Source organism: Caretta caretta, chromosome 17 (genome assembly GCF_965140235.1).
Source record: "Caretta caretta isolate rCarCar2 chromosome 17, rCarCar1.hap1, whole genome shotgun sequence".
NCBI lineage: Eukaryota > Metazoa > Chordata > Testudines > Cheloniidae > Caretta > Caretta caretta.
The window spans coordinates 5,991,028-6,010,385 of NC_134222.1; the positions used below are offsets into that span (position 1 = coordinate 5,991,028).

The following is a 19,358-nucleotide window of genomic DNA, read 5'->3' on the forward strand; positions in this document are numbered from 1 at the left end:
ATCATCTTGGGTAACCAAATTTAGGATTTGTGCTTCCCATTTCAGAGTTGTTTTAAGACTGTCTTGTTTCCTTTCCACTTTTGCAGCCTGCACTTAAAATAAATAAATAAAACTAAACTGCAAAAGCACAGCAGAATTTATTTATTTACAGGTAATCTGCAAAGGCTAACAAAATTACCCATCTTTTGCTTCTTCATAGTGTATAAGCCTGAAATGAATGTTCCAAAAAGCAGTGTGTATCTGCTTGTTTTCACATTTAAAATTCCTTGTTTATGCTGGAGGACAACAAATAGTTGGCTTGGCTGTACGTCGGATTGAACAAGACTAAATTTTAAGAAATTGAGGGGGATGGGATTTTTATATCACTGTTTAACACCGTTTTGTTTTATAACACTTATTTTAATTCAAGCTGCTGACAAATACTTAAGAGAAAAGCTATTTGTGCAGGTTTCGATCCTTCCCTTAGTTCCTGTTCCTTCAGTTGTGAGCTGAAAAACTCTTATTCCAGTTTTCTAGTCCTTCAAGAAGTCCTGCAACAAAATGTTGATACTGATAGTTGTAAGGCAAATAGAACATTTTTTTCCAGCTGCCTCTATTCCCTGTAAGGAAGCTAAAAAGGGCACACACACTTTTTTCTTTTCTTTGTTGGTCACTTTTAAAATATATCAGCACCACACATACATTGATCATAAACGTAGGAAGATTAGTTGGGAGTCATTATATGCCAAAAATATTGTGTGTCTAAAAACTTAAAGGTTTTAATAATTGTGAGTATATTCATCCAGTAAAAGGTTTTTGCTGGTTTCCACTGTACATCTCAGACTTTAGAAAACTATTGAGGCTGATAGGAACTGCTTTTGTTGTCTCCACTGGCAAATTGTATGGTCGTACTGTACCTAGTTTCTGTTTTGTCCTCTTGTTGAGGCTTCAAGTTTATTTTGTATTCATCAAGTATAAGTGAGCATTTGCTTTTTATGCTCGCAAGCGCTAAGGGTAAGTTGTAGTGGTAATGAGAGCCAATTACACTGTCACTTTAGGTGTCTATGTTAACCAAGACTATATTACAGAAGTGAGCTGATAAACAGATACCTGACAATTTGTGAGCGAAAAGGCACCAAGTGTGATAACATTTCAACTGACAATCTGCCCCTTAGGGTTGTGTTACACTGTTAAAAATGGTATGGGCTTTCCTGTTCATGTTATCAATCTTCATATGACTAGGCAGCCTTAATTGCCTCTAGTCTAAAGTATATATTTCCAGGGATTTATTCTCTTCTTGGTGGTTTTGTTTGCTTAAAAGTTGATCAAAGAAAAGATAGGATTCACAGTAACTAATTTTACAGTAAAAAAACCAAACAAACAAAAATACCCCCTGTACTCCGACTGACTAGAACAGAGAAATAATAGTTGTTTAGTTATACCTCAGGGACACTAGTGTTAACCAGTATTAAAATTTCAAAATTCTCCACTCCTCCCTGTAATTCCAGTGTATCAGCTCCAACCCATAAATTTAAGATTTGCCTGTCCAATCTCTCCCCTACCCTTCCAGGAAAAACAATACAAATAAACCCAAACCAACCTTGGAACGATATGCTTTAACACACCTGAGCACCAGTGGAAGGACTGCTGTCAAAGTCATGAGCAGAACAACTATTGTTTGCTTTTATTGTTGAACACAACACTCTCCTGAGCTGTTAGCACAGAGAAGACATACAAATGAACAAGCTCAGGTGGATTCTAATGAGATTTAAATTCACTAGACATTTCTGGTTGGTAATTTGATGATGTAAGAAAGTTGATATACTGCTGGGTGGATGTGAATGTGCCATATTATTTTATTTTCTATCCTTCCCAGTTGAATTAACCGTATGTATTTGGATTTATTAATTGCTCATGATTTAGAATCCATCCCACCCTCTTCCACTGCCAGGTTGCTATTTGTAAAATAGATGAAAAATTTCTTTGGGTTCACTGGGGAAAAACTCTGAAGTGTACCTTACAGATTTATGTATGATAGGTTATAGATTCTGTCATATTTGCCTGCTTTGTTTCTGCCATTATATTTGTTGTTGTTATAGTCCAAAAGATAACAAGCACTTTTAAAAATACCTCAGTGATCGAGGTGAAGTAAAAGATTACAAAATAAGGGGTTTTTTTTGTTTTGTTTTTTGTTTCACAAAAAATGTAAGTTCACGTACATCATTGTTCCTAGTAAAATATTTTGTTTTCAAACTCTCACATATTTCCTTTTAGGGCGGGTCCTGTGTTTACTACCATGGTGTGCATAAAATTAGTGAACATCATGCTCTACAGTTTGCGCGTAAGAAGTGTCAGGCTTGGGACATAGAAGATCTAGTAAGCCTGGGAAAGAAGCTACGTGCATGTGCCTATTTTGCAGCTCGAGAACTCATGGTGGGGGCAGATATTGTATTTTGTCCTTACAACTACCTGCTGGATCCACAAATAAGAGAGAGTGTAAGTATATTTGTAAGTAGGGCTTGATCTAAAGTAGGAACTTATGTCGGTATAATTACGTCGCTCAGGAAAATCCGCACCCCTGTGCGACATAGTTATGCCGACCTAACCCTCGGCATAGACAGTGCTATGCTGACAGAAGGGTTTCTCCCATCGACCTGTTGGGAAAGTGGATATCTATGCTGATGGGAGAAACTCGCCCGTCGGCCTAAGTAGTGTCTTTACTACGTATTATAGTGGTGCCGCTGCAGCCTTGTAAGAGGAGCCAAGCCCTAGATTTTGTTTGTTGCTGAAGTTAAAGTGAGATGAATAAAGAAAGTGATAAAGGCACATGGTCAACTTAAAACTGCATTCCTGTCTGAATGCTTGCTAGTTTACAAGTAACATCTAAATTAAAGAGATTAAAGAATATTTTTCTTTTCTTTTGCAATTTCCTTATTTTGTACATATGACAGTACCTCTGGTAATAGTCAGTTTCACTGTTTTTTCCATTGTAGCTAATCAGTTGTGTGGATTTTTCACACAACAACAGAAGAGAAACTTCTAGGATGGCATAACTACAAGAAGTGGGCATGGGGGCTTAGGGAAGGTGTAAAAAGTGAAAATACTTTTATTTAATTTAAAAATAAATAAATAAATATATCACATTTCAATATGTCTGTACTTTTTGCTATTAATTATATAGTACCATAAAAGTACATTTTACAAACTCTGCTCCCATAGTATTTACAAGTAAGGACCAAATTCTGTCATTTATGCTGGCACCAGGTTTCAGTTTTGTGAAAAACCTAGCTAGTTCCTATACTGCAGAAATTCTGTCAAGCTCTGAAAAAATCACTTTTCATTGCTTGCACAAGTGACACAATTTGGACAGATTCTTTTTTTAAACATGAACCTACTGGCTGTTGTTTACTCATTTTACTGGACAATTGTTGTCTTTTGCAGATGGAGATTAACCTAAAAGACCAAGTAGTCATTTTAGATGAAGCTCATAATATTGAAGATTGTGCACGGGAGTCAGCCAGTTATAGTGTTACAGAAACACAGCTGAGATTTGCTCGAGAAGAACTTGATGCCATGGTCATCAACAACATCAGACGGAAGGACCATGATCCCCTGCGGGCTGTGTGCTATAGTCTGATGAAGTAAGGCTATTTAAAAAAACAAAAAACAAAACCTACTGTTTATAGTCTTTTTTTCATATCATGTACTAGAAGATACACTGCATAATTGACAAGAAGACTTACAGATATACCTCAAACACTATAGTCCACAAACAGACGTCTTGTTTTTCTGATTTTGGGCACCCAAAAAGGATTTGCGGCATTTATGAAAATTAATTGTCTAATGGATCACGGGAATATTTTCAAAAGTCCCATTTCCAGAAGTAACTTAAGCTCCTAAGCACCTAACTCGCTTTTTTTCAAAATGGGATTTAGGTTCCTAGGTTATTCAGGTGCTTTTGAAAATTTTACTCCAAGACTTTGGGCAAATCCATCTAAATTTTCTGTGCATTTCCCCATCAGGCCAATCACAGGGATTTTGTGAGAATTAATGTTTGTAAAATGCTTTGTGAGCCTTCTATGGAAGATGTTATATCAGTACAAAGTAGTGTTAAGTCAGCATTAGAGAAACTTATGTTCCCAGAGGAAATCTTCCACGCTGAAGGTAGAGAAAAATTCTATGCAAACAGTTTTTCAAGTGTTGAGAGTAGACATTCTCTGTTGGTTTAGTAAAAGACAATTGGGGTTTGCTTTAACTAAAGGCAGCGCCGATAGTTAGGGCTACCCAACACTTTTCATTTGCCTGTAATTTTGCCAAGCACAAACAGTTTGGGCTGATAAAATTGCCCATACAGGATGTCTGCCTAAGGCTGATTTTTTTTTTTTTTTTTTTTTTTAAGTTTCACCTAATATAACAGCCATTTCTGAGAACCAGATCAGGGAGAAATGTTCTTTTTCCATGGTTTAAAAAAAAAAATCTCACAACTGTTTTGCTGAGAAGTGCCTCCATGCTTTAGAACAAGAACTTGAAATTTGGCAAGTGGGGTCACCTTGGTGTCAAGCATCCCTGTGAAAATTTGCCCAAATCTGGCCAAGTTATAAGGCTCTGAAAAATTGCAGTGTGCACATGCTCAGTAGAGACATGTTAGTGTTTGGCAGCTAAATTCTCCAAAGATTCTGTCTGCACTGAGCATGCGCGATCCTCTCTCAGCTTCTTTTATGGCGAGACTCTGCTTGTTTTGGCCCCACAGACCAACTAGGCATGTTCTCTCCCTTGGCTGCAGGAGCTACGTAGGACTTTCCCTGCAGTTGTTCTTTCCAGTAGCCACTGTGAAGCCATGCACAGGAACTGATAGCAGGGAGAATCCTGTTTTCTCAGTGCTCTCCCTGATGGTGCCCATGTGTTGTGGAGGGGGAGGAGGCAGCAACCTGACTTGAATGTACAGGGGTGAGGAAGAGGGGCAAGGCATAAGGAATAGGAGCCAGAGGTGGGGGTGGGGTGATGAGCAAGAAATAAGAAGCCGAGGGGGGAGGGGGGCAGGGCGAATGTCAGGGGCCATGGCGTGGAGAAGATCAGAATGGGTGAAGAAGAACATGGACAAGAGTTGGGGGCAAGACAAGGAGACAGAGCAGGCGGACAAGGACACAAGCTGAGTGGGAGGGGGACCAGGGTAGGAGCTGAACAGGGTGGGTATAGAAGCAGAAGAGGGCAGGGAGAGGTTGCGAGAACAGTGGCAGAGGGGTCTATAACCACTAGAACTTGGAACTGAACCCATTATTATTTATAATAATTATTTATTATAATTATTATTGCTGAGTCTTAACATTCCTTTGCTGTCTAGCAGATAGCTGTGAAACCCTCTGGAAAAATGTGTCTCTCTGTTTCCATCTCCTTCTTGTACCAGGTCCTCAGAGAAGTAATAGCCTTCTTCTGTTACCAGTTACTCCATTAGCTTAAGTGGTAGTGGATAGTGTTGTGGATCTAAAGATCCCAACCCTGCTGATGTTGTGGAGGATGCACATGCTTGTTGTGGTCAGGGGTGAAAGTAACGTCAAAGACTTACCGGTCCAGGGGCCGGGCCTCGGGCAGAAGGGGCGGGACTGAGGTCAGTCAGGTCCTGCAGCCAGCAGTGGCCTGCACTGCCTGGGGCTCCAGTGGTGATTTAAATGGTCCGGGGCTCTGGCCACTGCCACAGTAACAATAGCGGCGGTCGGAGCCCCAGACTCTTTTAAATTGCCAGCCCCAGGGCAGCAGCTCCTTTTGCTCCCCCCTCACCCCCCCCCCAATAGCTGCCAGCGGGAGGGGAGACAGCGATGTTAAAAAAGCCACGGCAGCGCTTTAAAGTCAAGCGTGTATGGGCCGGTGCCTGCAGCCACTTTTTACAGGTCTGCCATACCGGCCCTTACCGGCTTCCTTTCACCCCTGCATGTGGTTCTACACGATGCAATTGTGTTTTTTCAATGTTTAAGTTTTTTTTAAAACGTAGGTATTTTTGGTTAAAATTTCCTACATTAAAAGAATGCGAAGGTTTCAGAGTCGAGCACTTGAGTTAGGAAATGCCAGAATTCAGGTTGCCTATCCAATACTGGGTTGTTTTTTTTCCCTACAGGGGCTGTCCGTTAGTTCACAGGATGGATGGATGGGACTGAATCATGGTTGTGTAGTGAATGAAGCTCATGCCTGTAGGACCTGTGCCTCATTTGTTGCAGAATTTGGAAGGTTTATGGTGAATGAAGCAGGGAACTGCAGGAAGAGAAAGCATAATTTTGTGTTAAGGCAGTTTAATGCCACCACAGAGCTGATTGGAAACTGGAATTCCCATTCTATGGGAAATTCTGAAATGTTAAGAATAAAACTCATTCTGAAATGGAACAAACAATTGAAATTTCTTGAAATTGAAAAATTCCAAAGTTTTGTTTTGAAAAATATAGAAATAATATTTCTTTTTGACCTTTCTAAGTGTTTCCAAGGCTCCCAGATTTGCCTGGATAATTTGGGCTTTTTGAGGAGCCTGAGAACAAGGCCGCCAGCAGCCCAGACTCCCAGCAGTCTACCTGCCTGAGAGCTGGGCAGTTTATGCAATCTAGAACGTAAGAACAGCCATACTGGGGCAGACCAATAGTCTATCTAGCCCAATATCGTCTCTTCCGACAGTAGCCAATGCCAGATGCTTCAGAGTGAATGAACAGAACAGGGCATTTTATCAAGTGATTTATCCCAGTCGTCCTGTCCCAGCTTCTGGCAATCAGAGGGATAGGGACACCCAGGGTATGGGCTGCATCCCTAACAATCTTGGCTAATAGCTGTTGATGTTTCTTTCTTTCATGAACACATCAAATTCTTTTTTGAAGCCAGTTATATTTTTGGCCTTCGCAACATCCCCTGGAAGTGAGTTCCACAGGTTTATTGTGCATTGTGTGAAGAAGTACTTCCTTATGTTTGTTTTAAACCTGTTGCCGATTAATGTAATTGGATGACCCCTGCTGAAGATGTAAATAATACTTCCTTTACTCCCTTTTTATAAACCTCCGCCACCATTTCATTCTCCTTTGTATTTTGACTGTACAGTGCTGTATATAGTAGCTGCTAACTGGTACCCAACTGTGCATGTCCAAATATTCCAATTAAGTGATTGCCTCCTTCATCAGAAAGCTATCTGAATAGTGGAATAACAATAAGAAATAACAAAAGTGGCTTTGTTTATATTAATTGAGCTTATCTTAATTACATTTGGGACAAGCATTTTGTTATAATATTGGTCTAGGAAGTGTTGCTCATTTAGGAAGTCCTTGTTTATATTAGAGATTAGGTACACCTTCAACTTCACCCTCTTTTCTTCTCCATTTGGTGCCAAGGGTTAACATTTGTGTGCCACTGAGACAGAATAATTTCCCTGTGGCTACTAATTCTCCTTTGTTGGGTCTTTCAAATGTTAAAGTTCTTAGCAGCAGAGGAGAGCAACAAGGCTGGAGATTTGACCGCCTCCGGCCTTTTAACCTTATCAGAAAAACTCAGGTTGATTCTCTTGTCAAGTCTGCCAACCGTAGGGAAAGCAGCGGGTGGAAAGCAAGAGACTGGGTGTAAATGACCAATAATTAGTATTATCTTTTTGCACAAACTGGCAGGTCTGGGCCCGTTAAGTGAGTAACCAGCAAAATTCTACGTCCGTTTAAAAGAAGTCTCCTATGTTTGATTCTAGAAAGTACTTAAGCACATGTTTTAGTGCCCTTTCCTACACTTGAATGGGTTTGCCAGTTCCCCTAGTGGAAACACAGCTTATACTAGCAAAAGGGTTCTTGCATCCAGTCTTTCTTCCTCCGTGGCTGGAATGAAGGGATGTGGTTTAATTAGGCTGATTTAACTCATCTTGGAAATACTTAGCATGTATGGTGCAGGTTGTCACTCTTTCCTTAATCATACCAATTACAGAGGTAATGAATGGTCTGTAAAGCATAATAGCTTAAAATAAGGTTTGGTGCAAGGCTACACAAATGTTTCCTATGCATTCCTGACCAATTAAAGAAACAAGTTATATTTTTATGCCCTTTTTAAATAAAGTTAAAAAATAATATATGGAGCGGGGGGGAAATGTCAACACTAAGGGACAGATTTTTCTCGACATCCACCAGCATACATCAGAAGTAGCTCTCATTAAAGTCAGTGCAGTTCAACGGTGTAAAACTAGCAGAAGGGAGAACAGAATCAGACCCAAAATGCAGAGCCCTCAACCTTTTGATTAAAGATATTAAATTAAAATAATTATTAATAATATCACAGGAGTATGGTACAATTTGTGAAGTTCATTCAATTTAGCTTCCTGAAAATTGTCATACAGGATCATTGAAATTAATGCAGGAATTATTTAAAATTTTTATTACTCTCTTCATTTGTAGTTGGCTACAGGAAAGCTCTGGTCAACTTAAAGAAAGGGGATATGAAACCTCCTGTAAAGTTTGGAGTGGAAAGGAAATGCTCACCATTTTGCACAATATGGGAATAACAAATGCTACATTTCCTATCCTGCAGGTAGAGTTTTATGTTACAGACATTATTATAAAAATGCATAATATTATTTGGTTTCATGTTTTAAAATACTCTTACACTACTTGTGCTCTTTTAAATCCAGTCCAGTTTCTCAAAGCTGTTGTACAAAAGTGTGTATGATGAAAATCAAATGTAAATCCACAGAAACTAGTACAGTCACACCTGTGTAAAAGAAGTGTGAGTGGCGAATCAAGTTTTAAATCTACTAATTTATTTTCAAAGTAGCAGACACTGAGCTTATTACAATGGTCTTATAATTACTTTATTTCTGTTCTACCAAAGAATAACAGTGATCAGATTATTATTCAAAAATTGTGACAATGGAATGACTCTTAGTTCTATCTTTACTGACCATCTGCATTCAGATTGACTAACAAATCATATTTACTGCATGCTTCAGCCAGTTCTTTCTTTCTGTACAGTACCAATCACATTGAAAGCACTGAGTTAAGTATTAAGATTTTTATCTTCAGTCTAACTTCTCTAGCTGTATTGAGAGAAGTTGTTTTAAAATACTGTGGTGAATACTTGATTTGTATGCATTTGTTTTGGGAATATTTTTAGGATGATATTAATGAGGAGTTTGCCTGTTGCAGAAACATTTTGCTGCTGTCCTTGAAAAAGAAGAAAAAGTATCGAATCTTCATGGAGGAGATGAGCTTATTGAGGTTCCTATTGTGAGCCCTGCCACTCAGATTATGCTAAAAGGGCTATTCATGGTTCTACTATATCTTTTTAAAGATAACAACAGGTTGGTGGAAATATATAGCCTGAATTGTGGACTTTTTTTCTTTCTCCTTTTTACCAGATATATTTAAATTGCAAGTGAGTGTATTTTTGTAAACATCTGATTGTTTATATGAAGATGGAAAGATGGCAAAAATAATATTTTCCCCAAGACATTTGGGTAGTTTTGGTATACATGATAAAAAATGAGCACTTGTAGGAGCCAAGCAGAGTGGAGGCATGCATAGTACAAACATGTTCCTGCCTCTTTGCCAAGTTGTCTCTTTCTCAACTATTCAGCACCTCTGTTATTTATTTCAGTGTCAGGTTTCTCCTGAGCAAAACCTACTGATTAAACAGGATTGTGCCAAAAAAATTTCTCTTGTGGGTAAACATCCAATAAGTAGTAGGTTGATATCACCAAATTAATTTTCTTTTTTATATAACTAAAATGTTGAGAGTGGTTTCTCTAAAGGTCAGACTAGAATATTTTCTTGGCATGTTGCCTAACTCCAGTCTGCACTTTAGATCACTTTAATGTTAATTTAAAATAATTAAACTACTCTTTTGATACCTTCACTCTTAAAGCCAACTGTAGCTATTAAATATTTTGTTTTAGAACTAATTCTGTAATACATGGCTTAGCAATTATAGAGGCTCTTTATGTTTCTTAAATGGAAAGTCATATAACTTTTGAACCTTATATCTTAAATCATATTCTCTGTTTCTAGTGTAGAGTACGTTCTTCCATATATTGAATGCACAGTTGCCAGCTCATTTTATTATAGGCAGAGTTTGGTACAGCATTAGGCTGGATGCTTAAGGTGGAACCACATTGTGTCAACACTGGTTTTGGTTTTTCAGAGTTTAATGCTGAACCCACATGACAGATTTATGAAATATACATTTAACAAACACAAGTGCAGGTTACGTCTATTTACCAGTTATATTAATTTACTTCTGTATAGATTTGCAGATGACTACAGAGTTGCTTTGCAACAAACATATGTTTGGACAAATGAAAAGCAACTTGATATTCCAGATAAAAATGCTTTCTTTGCACAACCAAAACATCAGAGGAGTTCACAGCAGAAAACAGCAGTCCATACGCTTAACTTTTGGTGCTTGAATCCAGCTGTGGTAAGCTAAGTACAAAGTGAGCCAGAAACTCCTTACTGACCCTCATTTGATCACAAATACAAATATAATAGTTTGTACTGATTTTACTAATTTGTTTTTTTAATTTTCCTTAGGCCTTTTCAGATTTAAGTGGTAATGTCAGGACAATTGTTCTCACGTCTGGTACGCTCTCTCCAATGGACTCATTTTCTTCAGAACTTGGTGTGAAGTTTACTATCCAGCTTGAGGCAAATCATGTTATTCATAACTCTCAGGTAAATGTTTGCAGCATTGCTTTCACTCCTGAAACTTTAATATTCATTATAAAATAAGCAATAAATGGCAAGTTAAAATGAAGACCATATAAACTCGTTCTATTTCTATAACTCAAAATGGAAAGAGTAAAATAGACATTTACTTGCATTGAGAAAGTTGTCAACTAAGTGTTTAAATGAAACTATGGTTGATACATAATAATCTTAAATAAAAGTAGTAATAGTAAGTAAATATTATTTCACCAGTACAGCTAAAAAGTAAACACTACTGGTAACAGCACCTCTCACTTTGGTGACTTGCTACACTCCTTTCTCTCTCTCTCGATTTTATATTCTTGTTCCTTAGCATTAATCTGTTCAGAAATAATCTCAGTATTTTATTTACTTTAGTTTTTACATTTCCCTATTAATTTGGTATAAATATGTATATAACATTGAAATATTAATACAACAGGTTTGGGTTGGCACCATTGGGGCAGGCCCCAAGGGTCGGAAGCTGCATGCCACATTCCAGCATACAGAGACCTTTGAATTCCAGGATGAAGTGGGAGCACTTCTGCTTTCAGTGTGTCAAACTGTTGACCAAGGGGTCTTATGCTTTTTGCCATCTTATAAAGTAAGGAAATTTTAATTCATATTCTTCTCTCTTTTAAAAACCCTACTTAAAGATTCGCTCTCTAACTTTTTATCCCTATACATAAACATAGAGACAACAGCCGTGTCCATGTTGGAATTGCTCGGATCCTGTAGTTGTTTGGTTACAAGTTTGTTTTTTGTGCAAGGTATGTTTTGTTTCATTATAGGAATAATAGGAAAAGGAGTACTAGTGGCACTTAGAGACTGGTGCCACAAGTCCTCCTTTTCTTTTTGCGAATACAGACTGACACGGCTGCTACTCTGAAAGGAATACTAGGAATATTGTTGTTTTGATCACAGTCATCCAGAAAAGACTGGTTTGGTCCTCAGAGCAAGTGTGCTTATGTGCATTTGGCATGTGGTAGAAAGGGATCTCAGTATGAAAATAAATCTTGGATAGAAAGTGTCACAGTTCAGGGCAACTTCGCCCATATTCTCCCTTCTTGGTCTAGCAAGGGCACCTACTCTTAGGCTTCCAGCTCCCCAGCTGTTTCCTTTCTTTGGCAGACACACCTCTTTCTTCTTCCAGACCAAGGTATTTCCAGGCTGCACAATCTCCTGCCTGTACTGTGAATTCCCCAGTACGATAGTGTATACCAGTCCTTTCAAGGTGATGGTGCCTCTTGGGACATGTTACAACCTGAGTGAATTTGCCCAATTCTACCTGGCGGCTGTGTTCCCCCTCACTCACGGAAATACATACAACCCCTGACCCATAGTGGTACATACACTTAATATAGTAAGATTTAACTTAATTCAGTGAGGTTTGTTCAGGGTATTGGAGGAAAGATGTTGCAGAAAGATATGATTTTCAGTGTTTTTCCTTAAACTGTCTAGGTTTTTAAAACCAGTTTTAAAAAAACTCTTACCATTCAATTGCCTATCATCAAAGGCAACTTTGTCATGTACATTGACTCAGCAATTAGGATGCTTTTTGCATTGTCTTTATATGCTGTTTGTATATAATATACAGCCATTTCATTTCTCCTTCTTTTGATTATTGTTTCATTTTACTTTGCTATGGATTTTAGCAGTGTTTTATTGAATCAAGTGGAAATTGGACAAAGCCCACTGTCCCAAGGGATCAATTTTCTTTATTTCAAAGCATGTATTACTAAATTTTATTGTTGATAGGAGGGTGTATCATATGGCTAAGACTATACCTCAGTGATAAAAAATGAAAGTTTGTATTCTTTTCCCACAGTTTTTATTGTTGTACAGAACTCAAATTTGAGGAACAGTATAAATGTGCAATGTAATTAGGAGTACAGGTCTGTTTGTTTCATCCAACTGTAACTGTGGTTGGATTGCGGTAAACAATTTAGTAAAATCAACAGAGGTTTAATGTAAACCTTTTAAAAATCAAACCTGGTATCACTGGAAAAACTGCACCATTTGGAGTTGCTGATTCAGTTCCAGATTTCTGACCGTTTTGCTGATGTCAGATGTCCCACGAGGAAGAGTAATTTAAAACCTGAAGGAATGGATAAAAAGACAATGTCCTTTTGTGTCATCAGTGCAGTTACTAGAAATAACCATTAGGTGACCACATTAGACCATACAATGTAGAATTGGTAGAAAAAGGCAGACTACAAACTATAATCCATCATTCTAATTCACAAAACCACATGTATAAATGTGCAAGACTAGCAAGCTGAAAATAAATCTTAAATTGTCTTCTAATTTTATATCTAAAATTGAATCCCAGGCATTATTTCAGTTTGTGATGTATTTATGTAGAGCAATAGTTGTGACAGTGGTGCTGTATATGTTGTGTGGAAGTTGTTTTTTGTGTGTATGAACAAAAGATATTTGCTAAAAGATTTCTTTTTTGAGAGTAAAACTTATCTCAATTGAAAATGCTTAGAGACCTTGAGATCAGAGTAAGACCTGGCATATTTAGTAAAGAATGAAAGAAACTGCTGATCAGCTCAGGTTGTCCCCTCCCCCTTCAAAAATCTCAATTGACCTTATGCTTCACTGAAAGGACTACTGACAAAAAACATTAACTGCATGTCTACACTGCAATAAAACACCTGTGGCTGATCCAGGTCAGCTGACTTGGGCTCAGGCTGCAGGGCTATAAAATTGCAGTGTAGATATTTGGGCTCAGGCTGAAGCCTAATCCCTGGGATCCTTGGGGTCTCAGAACCTGGGCTCCTGCCTGAGCACAAATGTCTACACTGCAGTTTTAGAGCCTCACAGTCCAAGCCCTGTGAGCCCAAATCAGATGACCCAGGCCAGACATGGGTGTTTTGTTTGCAGTGTATACATACCCTACGTGTTTTTTCTTTGTGGAGGCACTTCCATGGACTTAGCGAAGGTATTGATAAATATAAATTTCAGAATTACTTAAAACTCCAAAATACAGACCGACACCTACAAAAGTATTAAATATAAATACGATGTTAATATAATCATATGGGCCAGATTTTAAATGGAAAAGTCAGGAAATGTAATTGTTTCCCACGGCAACTTGAATTCAACCACTTAAACGTATCTAGTATTTTGTTATACTATATGTGGGTTCAACTTTTAGGACTTTATAAACAAAAATATGCAATAAAGGCCTTACGGTTACTATGGAACAAGTGATTTTTCTAACTTTTGCACATTTAGTATCATCATCATCCATGGAGTGTGGAGCTCCAGATACACACTCGTATCTATTTATATATGTTTTGATTTATTAAGAAGTGCCTACCAATATCTCCAGGCTCACGGACCAAATTTTTCCAACTGAGGGGCTTAAAGTGAGGCACTGACATAAAAGTAGCCTGATTTTTATAAATTGAAGTCACGAAGGAACCACTGAGCTAGAACATTCCACCCAGCCAATAGCAGAGCTTCTGTGTGAGCTGTGGAGGCTCAGTGGCTCTAAAAATGATAAGTCTAGACAAACTGAAAATTCACCAACAAAACTAAAATTAGAACTGAACATCTTATCACATCACTCAGAGACTCTCCCCTCCTGGTCTAACTTCATCAAGCTAAAATTCTAAATAAATAAATCCGTATTACAGTACACTTGGATTCTAAAACTCAAGCCCATCAAACCAGTAAGAGAGAAAAATGTTCCCCTCTCACTCCAGAGTATAACCTGGGACTGAAATAAGAATTGTGTTAGCCCTCAGAAAAACTAACCTATTCCAACAGGGAATGTGAGATCCCACAACAATGATTTAGCAAGAAAACATTACCTTAGAATTTATTCAGATAATATGAATCCTACCTAAATGTAAATGATGCAATCAAAGTTTTCAGAACATAAGATTTACTATACCAGATACAGTCCATGAAACATAGAATCTTGCCTCTGAAAATCCTGATAGAGAACCTCTGAATGCAAATTGGCAATTACGCAATGCTGTACACGATGATGGAGAGAAATTTCTTCTTACTCCTGTGATAACAAGTTTACAAAATCTAAGATGTTTTTCCCATTTTTTGACCATATTAATTTCCCAGTCCTGCAGGACAGCCCAATGCAGAAGGAAAGAAATGGCATAAAAAGGGGCAGCAGTAGAGAAATATGGGAAATGTAATTTTAAAATATCCCTATTAGTCAACAGAATACTGCATCAGGAAGTCCTCAGGTTAACATAGGAAAGCAAAGGTTAAGACAGTCCCCAACACCAGGGATCTCTTGAGCCATGCTGCTGTAGGAACCATCTTGGTTTTCCTTTCTCTGTCCCTCCCTTTGTCAGGCCCAGGTGAGAGGTGCTGTCTCTCTGCGAGTCCAGTTTGTGGCATGAACACCTGTCACTGTATCCCTTTGTTCTCCAGTGCAAGGCCATTGCTCTCTTTCCCTATTGAGAGGTGAGGAAAAATCTCCTCTTGGCCATTGGTAGCTAGGTGTGACTGTCCCAGCTGTTGGTGTTTCCACGGTTTCTTCTGGATCTTCCATTCACGTGTGGAGGCCCTATTCAGTTCATTAGTGACTGTGGTCTCCAGCCAGGCAGCTATGTGAGTCCAACATCTTGTCCTTTCCCTTCATACTCTGTGCACAGTAGTACAAAGTACAGAGGGGAAACTGAGGTACACTGTGGAATAATACAAATATTACCAAAATTCCCCTATTTGTCACAAACATCACCTCATTTTTTCCCCAGTGGATAAACTAGTGACCAGATTCAAACAAGCACACTCTTAACCTCATGTTTGGAATACCTCTGAAGTTTAAGGCATTGTGGTGATTTGCTAAATACATGTGCATGTCTCTCGTTTATGAAACCTGATAACCTGCTTGTTAGTTCTCAAAGGGAGAAGCATCAGGAGTTGCTACTTCATAAATGGAATTAAATTAATTTCCCATAAAAGCACATTATGTGTTTCATTTAAAGTGACATGAAGTGCTACAGATCAGTGTAGCACTTCTAGCACTTTAAATGTTTTCTTCCTTATTTATATAAAGAGAAGGTGCCAGGTTGAAACTAGCCTCTGAATATTAGAGTTTATAAAATATCTGTGTATTGCCTATTTTGGGGAGAGCTCTGATCTATGATTTAACACTCAGGCATAAGTGTAAAGAATGGATGTTGTAATAGTAGTTATTGGATTTGGGAGACGAAGGAACCATGCTACTTGATGCAGTTTGTATCCGTGAACAATGTCAAGTGACTAGAGCCAGGAAATAAGGAGTAATCTATTATCAGTACCTGTGTGTTGCACCTTTGTTACATGGTGTCAGAAATAAAAACCATATGTGGCAAAAGTGGAGCAAATGAAACCACCTGAATTCCCCAGTCTGGAAAGAAATAATTAGGAATCAGCTATAATGTAAGTAATACTTAGCTTTCTAAAGTACATTTCTCTCTGAAGATTTCAAATTACTTTACAAACATTAATGAATGTGTCCTTCCAAAACCATGTGAAAATAGAAAAGCGTTATCCCCATTGTACTGCTGTGGAAATTGAGGTGCCAAGAAATACAATGACATACTCCAGATCACATAAAAAGTCTAGCAGAAAAGAAACACCCCAGACTTCTTGTTCCCTGACCTTAAGAACAAGTAGCAGCAAGTTTGAAAACGTTGATGTGCTAATAAGGACATGCCAGTCAAAGACTGCATTAAACTAACCATATTGAGAGGAAGCTGGCTGCTGCTGATGAAACATCTCAGGTGAAATTTATTTGACCAATGCTCATTTGCTATAGAAACTAGCATTGTGGTTATTTACTGCTTCCAGTGCTAACAGGTGCAAAAAGCATCCATTAAAGGCCTCAATTTTTCTGTCAGTTGCAAGTTTCAATTTAGGTAGATTTTCCTTTGGGAGAAATCAGAGTCTCTTGCATGTTTCTCCTACTTCCATTGGATTGGAATGGTGATTTGCCCACATTCCACTGAAGACTGGCCCTTAAAAATAGATGTTTAGAATCTATATCAGAGTTTCTCAGTGACCAGTCTGTCGACTGGCGCCAGTCCCTGAGATCTCCCTGACAGTTTAGGAAGGCAGTAAGCGGGTCACTGATATCAAAAAGGCAGAGAAACACTGATCTGTAGGACATTACCCCACCATACTATAAGGATTTTAATGTATATAAAATTTTGACCCCAAACTACTTTATAGTAACCCATTTAAAAAAAAGTTTTTGACAAGATATTTTCCCAAGATCCAGCAATATCAGCTGTATTTTCTCTCTCCCTTTCCATATACTTTGTCATATTAAGTGGACTAATAAAAGAACAGATATAGTAGTTACACATTTTATTATTCAGTTTGCCAAGCTTGATTCATTCTTTAACTTTTGTTGTATCGTATTGTATCATATCATCCTTGTAAAAGGAGCTTATAGTATCCCACTAAAAATGCTTTCTCCTTATACATCTTATATGAATAATTTCTGTAAATTACTGTTGTCAATCACCAGTAATACTTTGAAAATTCTATATATATAATTCGTTATTCCAGATTATTCCTCCTTACGATAGATTTTTGCATAGAGAAGGTAAATATAAATATATTAAAGGAACAAACACTTTTTCATTCCTAAAGGTACCACTGTGATATGATGATAGAACACTATGCTTGCACAGAAGGTCTGCTGTTGGTCTAACAAAACATTGAGAATATATAAATCGGTATATATTTTCACACAATTGAAATATTTCAAACATATGTGAGATTTTAGTGTTTGGTCAGTTGTGAACAATGAGAAGTAGGGATTTCATGATGGGTAGTCATTGTTCAGTATGCAGCTTATATATTTACAATGAAAAATTAAATTGAAATATATTTGTCAACTGTGCCTTTTTCTACTAACTATGATTTCATAAATTCTGGATGTTCATACTCCAAGCTGGAAGAGCTCTTTTTGAATGAAGTCCCAATGAAGCAATTATGTGCAAGATATAGCAACATCTATTGCAGAAGTACAATGACCTCATTCAGTGGAAATGTCCTCCTGTTCATCTAAAGGAGTGACATCCTTTTGTATTAAAAAAAATGTACCCTTCTCAGCCTTTAGACACACATACATTCAGAAACATAATTTCGAACATAATTGCATTGAGAATGTCAACTTGACACTAAGCTGTTCTCCAGCCCCCCAAGTTCTCTTATTCCTGCTCCTGCTGCACCCTGTGATGCAGGGATACCTGGGAGGCTTTGGGGGGAGTTTTGGGGCTGGTCCCCACTCACCGCCCTGACAGTGCATGCTGCCTGGGCACTTCTGCACACGCAGGCCCATGAAGGTCAAGCAAGAGATGGTGGAGTGGGGACCAAGCAACTGCCTGCTGGGAAGATGAACAACAAAGCTCCTGGCTCAGCATGGTTATGGGAGGGATGACTCCCAAATCCTGGCAGCTGGGAGCCGCCTCCTGCCTGTCAGCTTTGCTCCCTGCTCTGGGTAAGCTCTGCACAGCAGCAAGGAGGATCTGGAGCTGCTGCCATGGAAGACGATGAGGAAGTTTTGGGGCTGGCTCCCACATGCCACCCTGACAGTGCGCACTGTTCAGGCGCCCCTGCATATGCAGCCCCGAGGGCAGGAGGGCAGAAAGCAGAATGGGGACCAGGCGGCTGCCCTGCAGGGAGGGGGAGTGACCAGCACGTTGGGGGTCATCCCTCCCCTGGCCATGCGGAGCTGGGAGCTCTGCTGCTCTTCCTCCCTGCAGGGCAGCCACTTAGTCCCTGCTCCACTCTCTGGCCCTTGCTTATGGGCCCCCGCTGCCCACCATGGGGCTGTGTATGAAGGATTGCTGGGGCTGCATGCACTGATGGTGTGGCGAGTGGGAGCCAGCCCCAAAACCTCCCTCCAGCCTTCTGTAGCGGTGGCTCCGGCTCCTTCTTGCTGTGGGGAGGTTTTGGTGCTGCATTCCTGGGTGCCCCTGCAAACGCAGCCCAGGAAGGCAGGGAAAGCCTGGAAGCAAGGTCCACAGGGTGGAGGGGCACCCAGCAGCTGCCTTGCAGGGAAGGGGAGCAGTGGACCTCTTGCCTCAGCACGTCCAGTGGAGGGATGACCCCCAACATCCTGGCAGCTAGGAATCACCTCCCGCCTGTCAGCTTTGCTCCCTGCTCTGGGCAAGCTCCGCACAGCAGCAAAGAGGAGACAGAGCAGGAGCTGCTGCCTCCATGAGAGGAGCAGGAACAGGCGGTGCCCTTCACCAGGCACTAATGCCGCTGCGCTGCCTGTCTGCCATGCTGCTTATGTGCCGTTGGGAAGCTGGGGATCCATCTGGAGGACTTCTGGGACCTGAGTCAAGCCAGGGCCATGTGCACACAAGAAAGCAATAGGGCTTGGACTGTACGTCCCGGCTTAACACTGATTCAGACCCTAGGTCAGAGCCCTAGGCTAGCACAATAGGAGTGTGGACGCAAGGGGGATTAAGCTTGAGCCTGGGCTCAAGCCCGGGCTTTCATTGCTGTGTAGAACCCTTAGAGCTCTTTAGGAGACTTAAGCTGATACATTTGCTTCTTGAGAGAGACAGAGCTGAGTTGACTTTTGGGACGTACCACCTGCACTTACTTCAATGACATTTTGCCAGCTCTCTCTTCAGAGAATTGCTGCTATTTCTAATCTCTGAATTTTAAAATCTTCAGACCTTTTCTTTGAATTTTTGCAGTGGCACTTCCTAAAAT

General features: G+C 39.5%; 1 protein-coding gene across 3 annotated transcripts in view; it reads left to right on the top strand.

Annotated features, from left to right (window-relative positions):
- BRIP1 (BRCA1 interacting DNA helicase 1) overlaps positions 1–19,358 on the top strand; it is a 132,538-nt gene that overhangs the window by 48,374 nt on the left and 64,806 nt on the right. For all 3 annotated transcript variants that reach the window (XM_048824513.2, XM_048824514.2, XM_075120715.1), the window contains 7 exons: positions 2,254–2,475; positions 3,421–3,620; positions 8,373–8,505; positions 9,120–9,274; positions 10,218–10,389; positions 10,503–10,643; positions 11,098–11,259. In XM_048824513.2, coding sequence (XP_048680470.2) covers positions 2,254–2,475; positions 3,421–3,620; positions 8,373–8,505; positions 9,120–9,274; positions 10,218–10,389; positions 10,503–10,643; positions 11,098–11,259 — 1,185 coding nt within the window. The remainder of the gene's footprint in view (positions 1–2,253; positions 2,476–3,420; positions 3,621–8,372; positions 8,506–9,119; positions 9,275–10,217; positions 10,390–10,502; positions 10,644–11,097; positions 11,260–19,358) is intronic.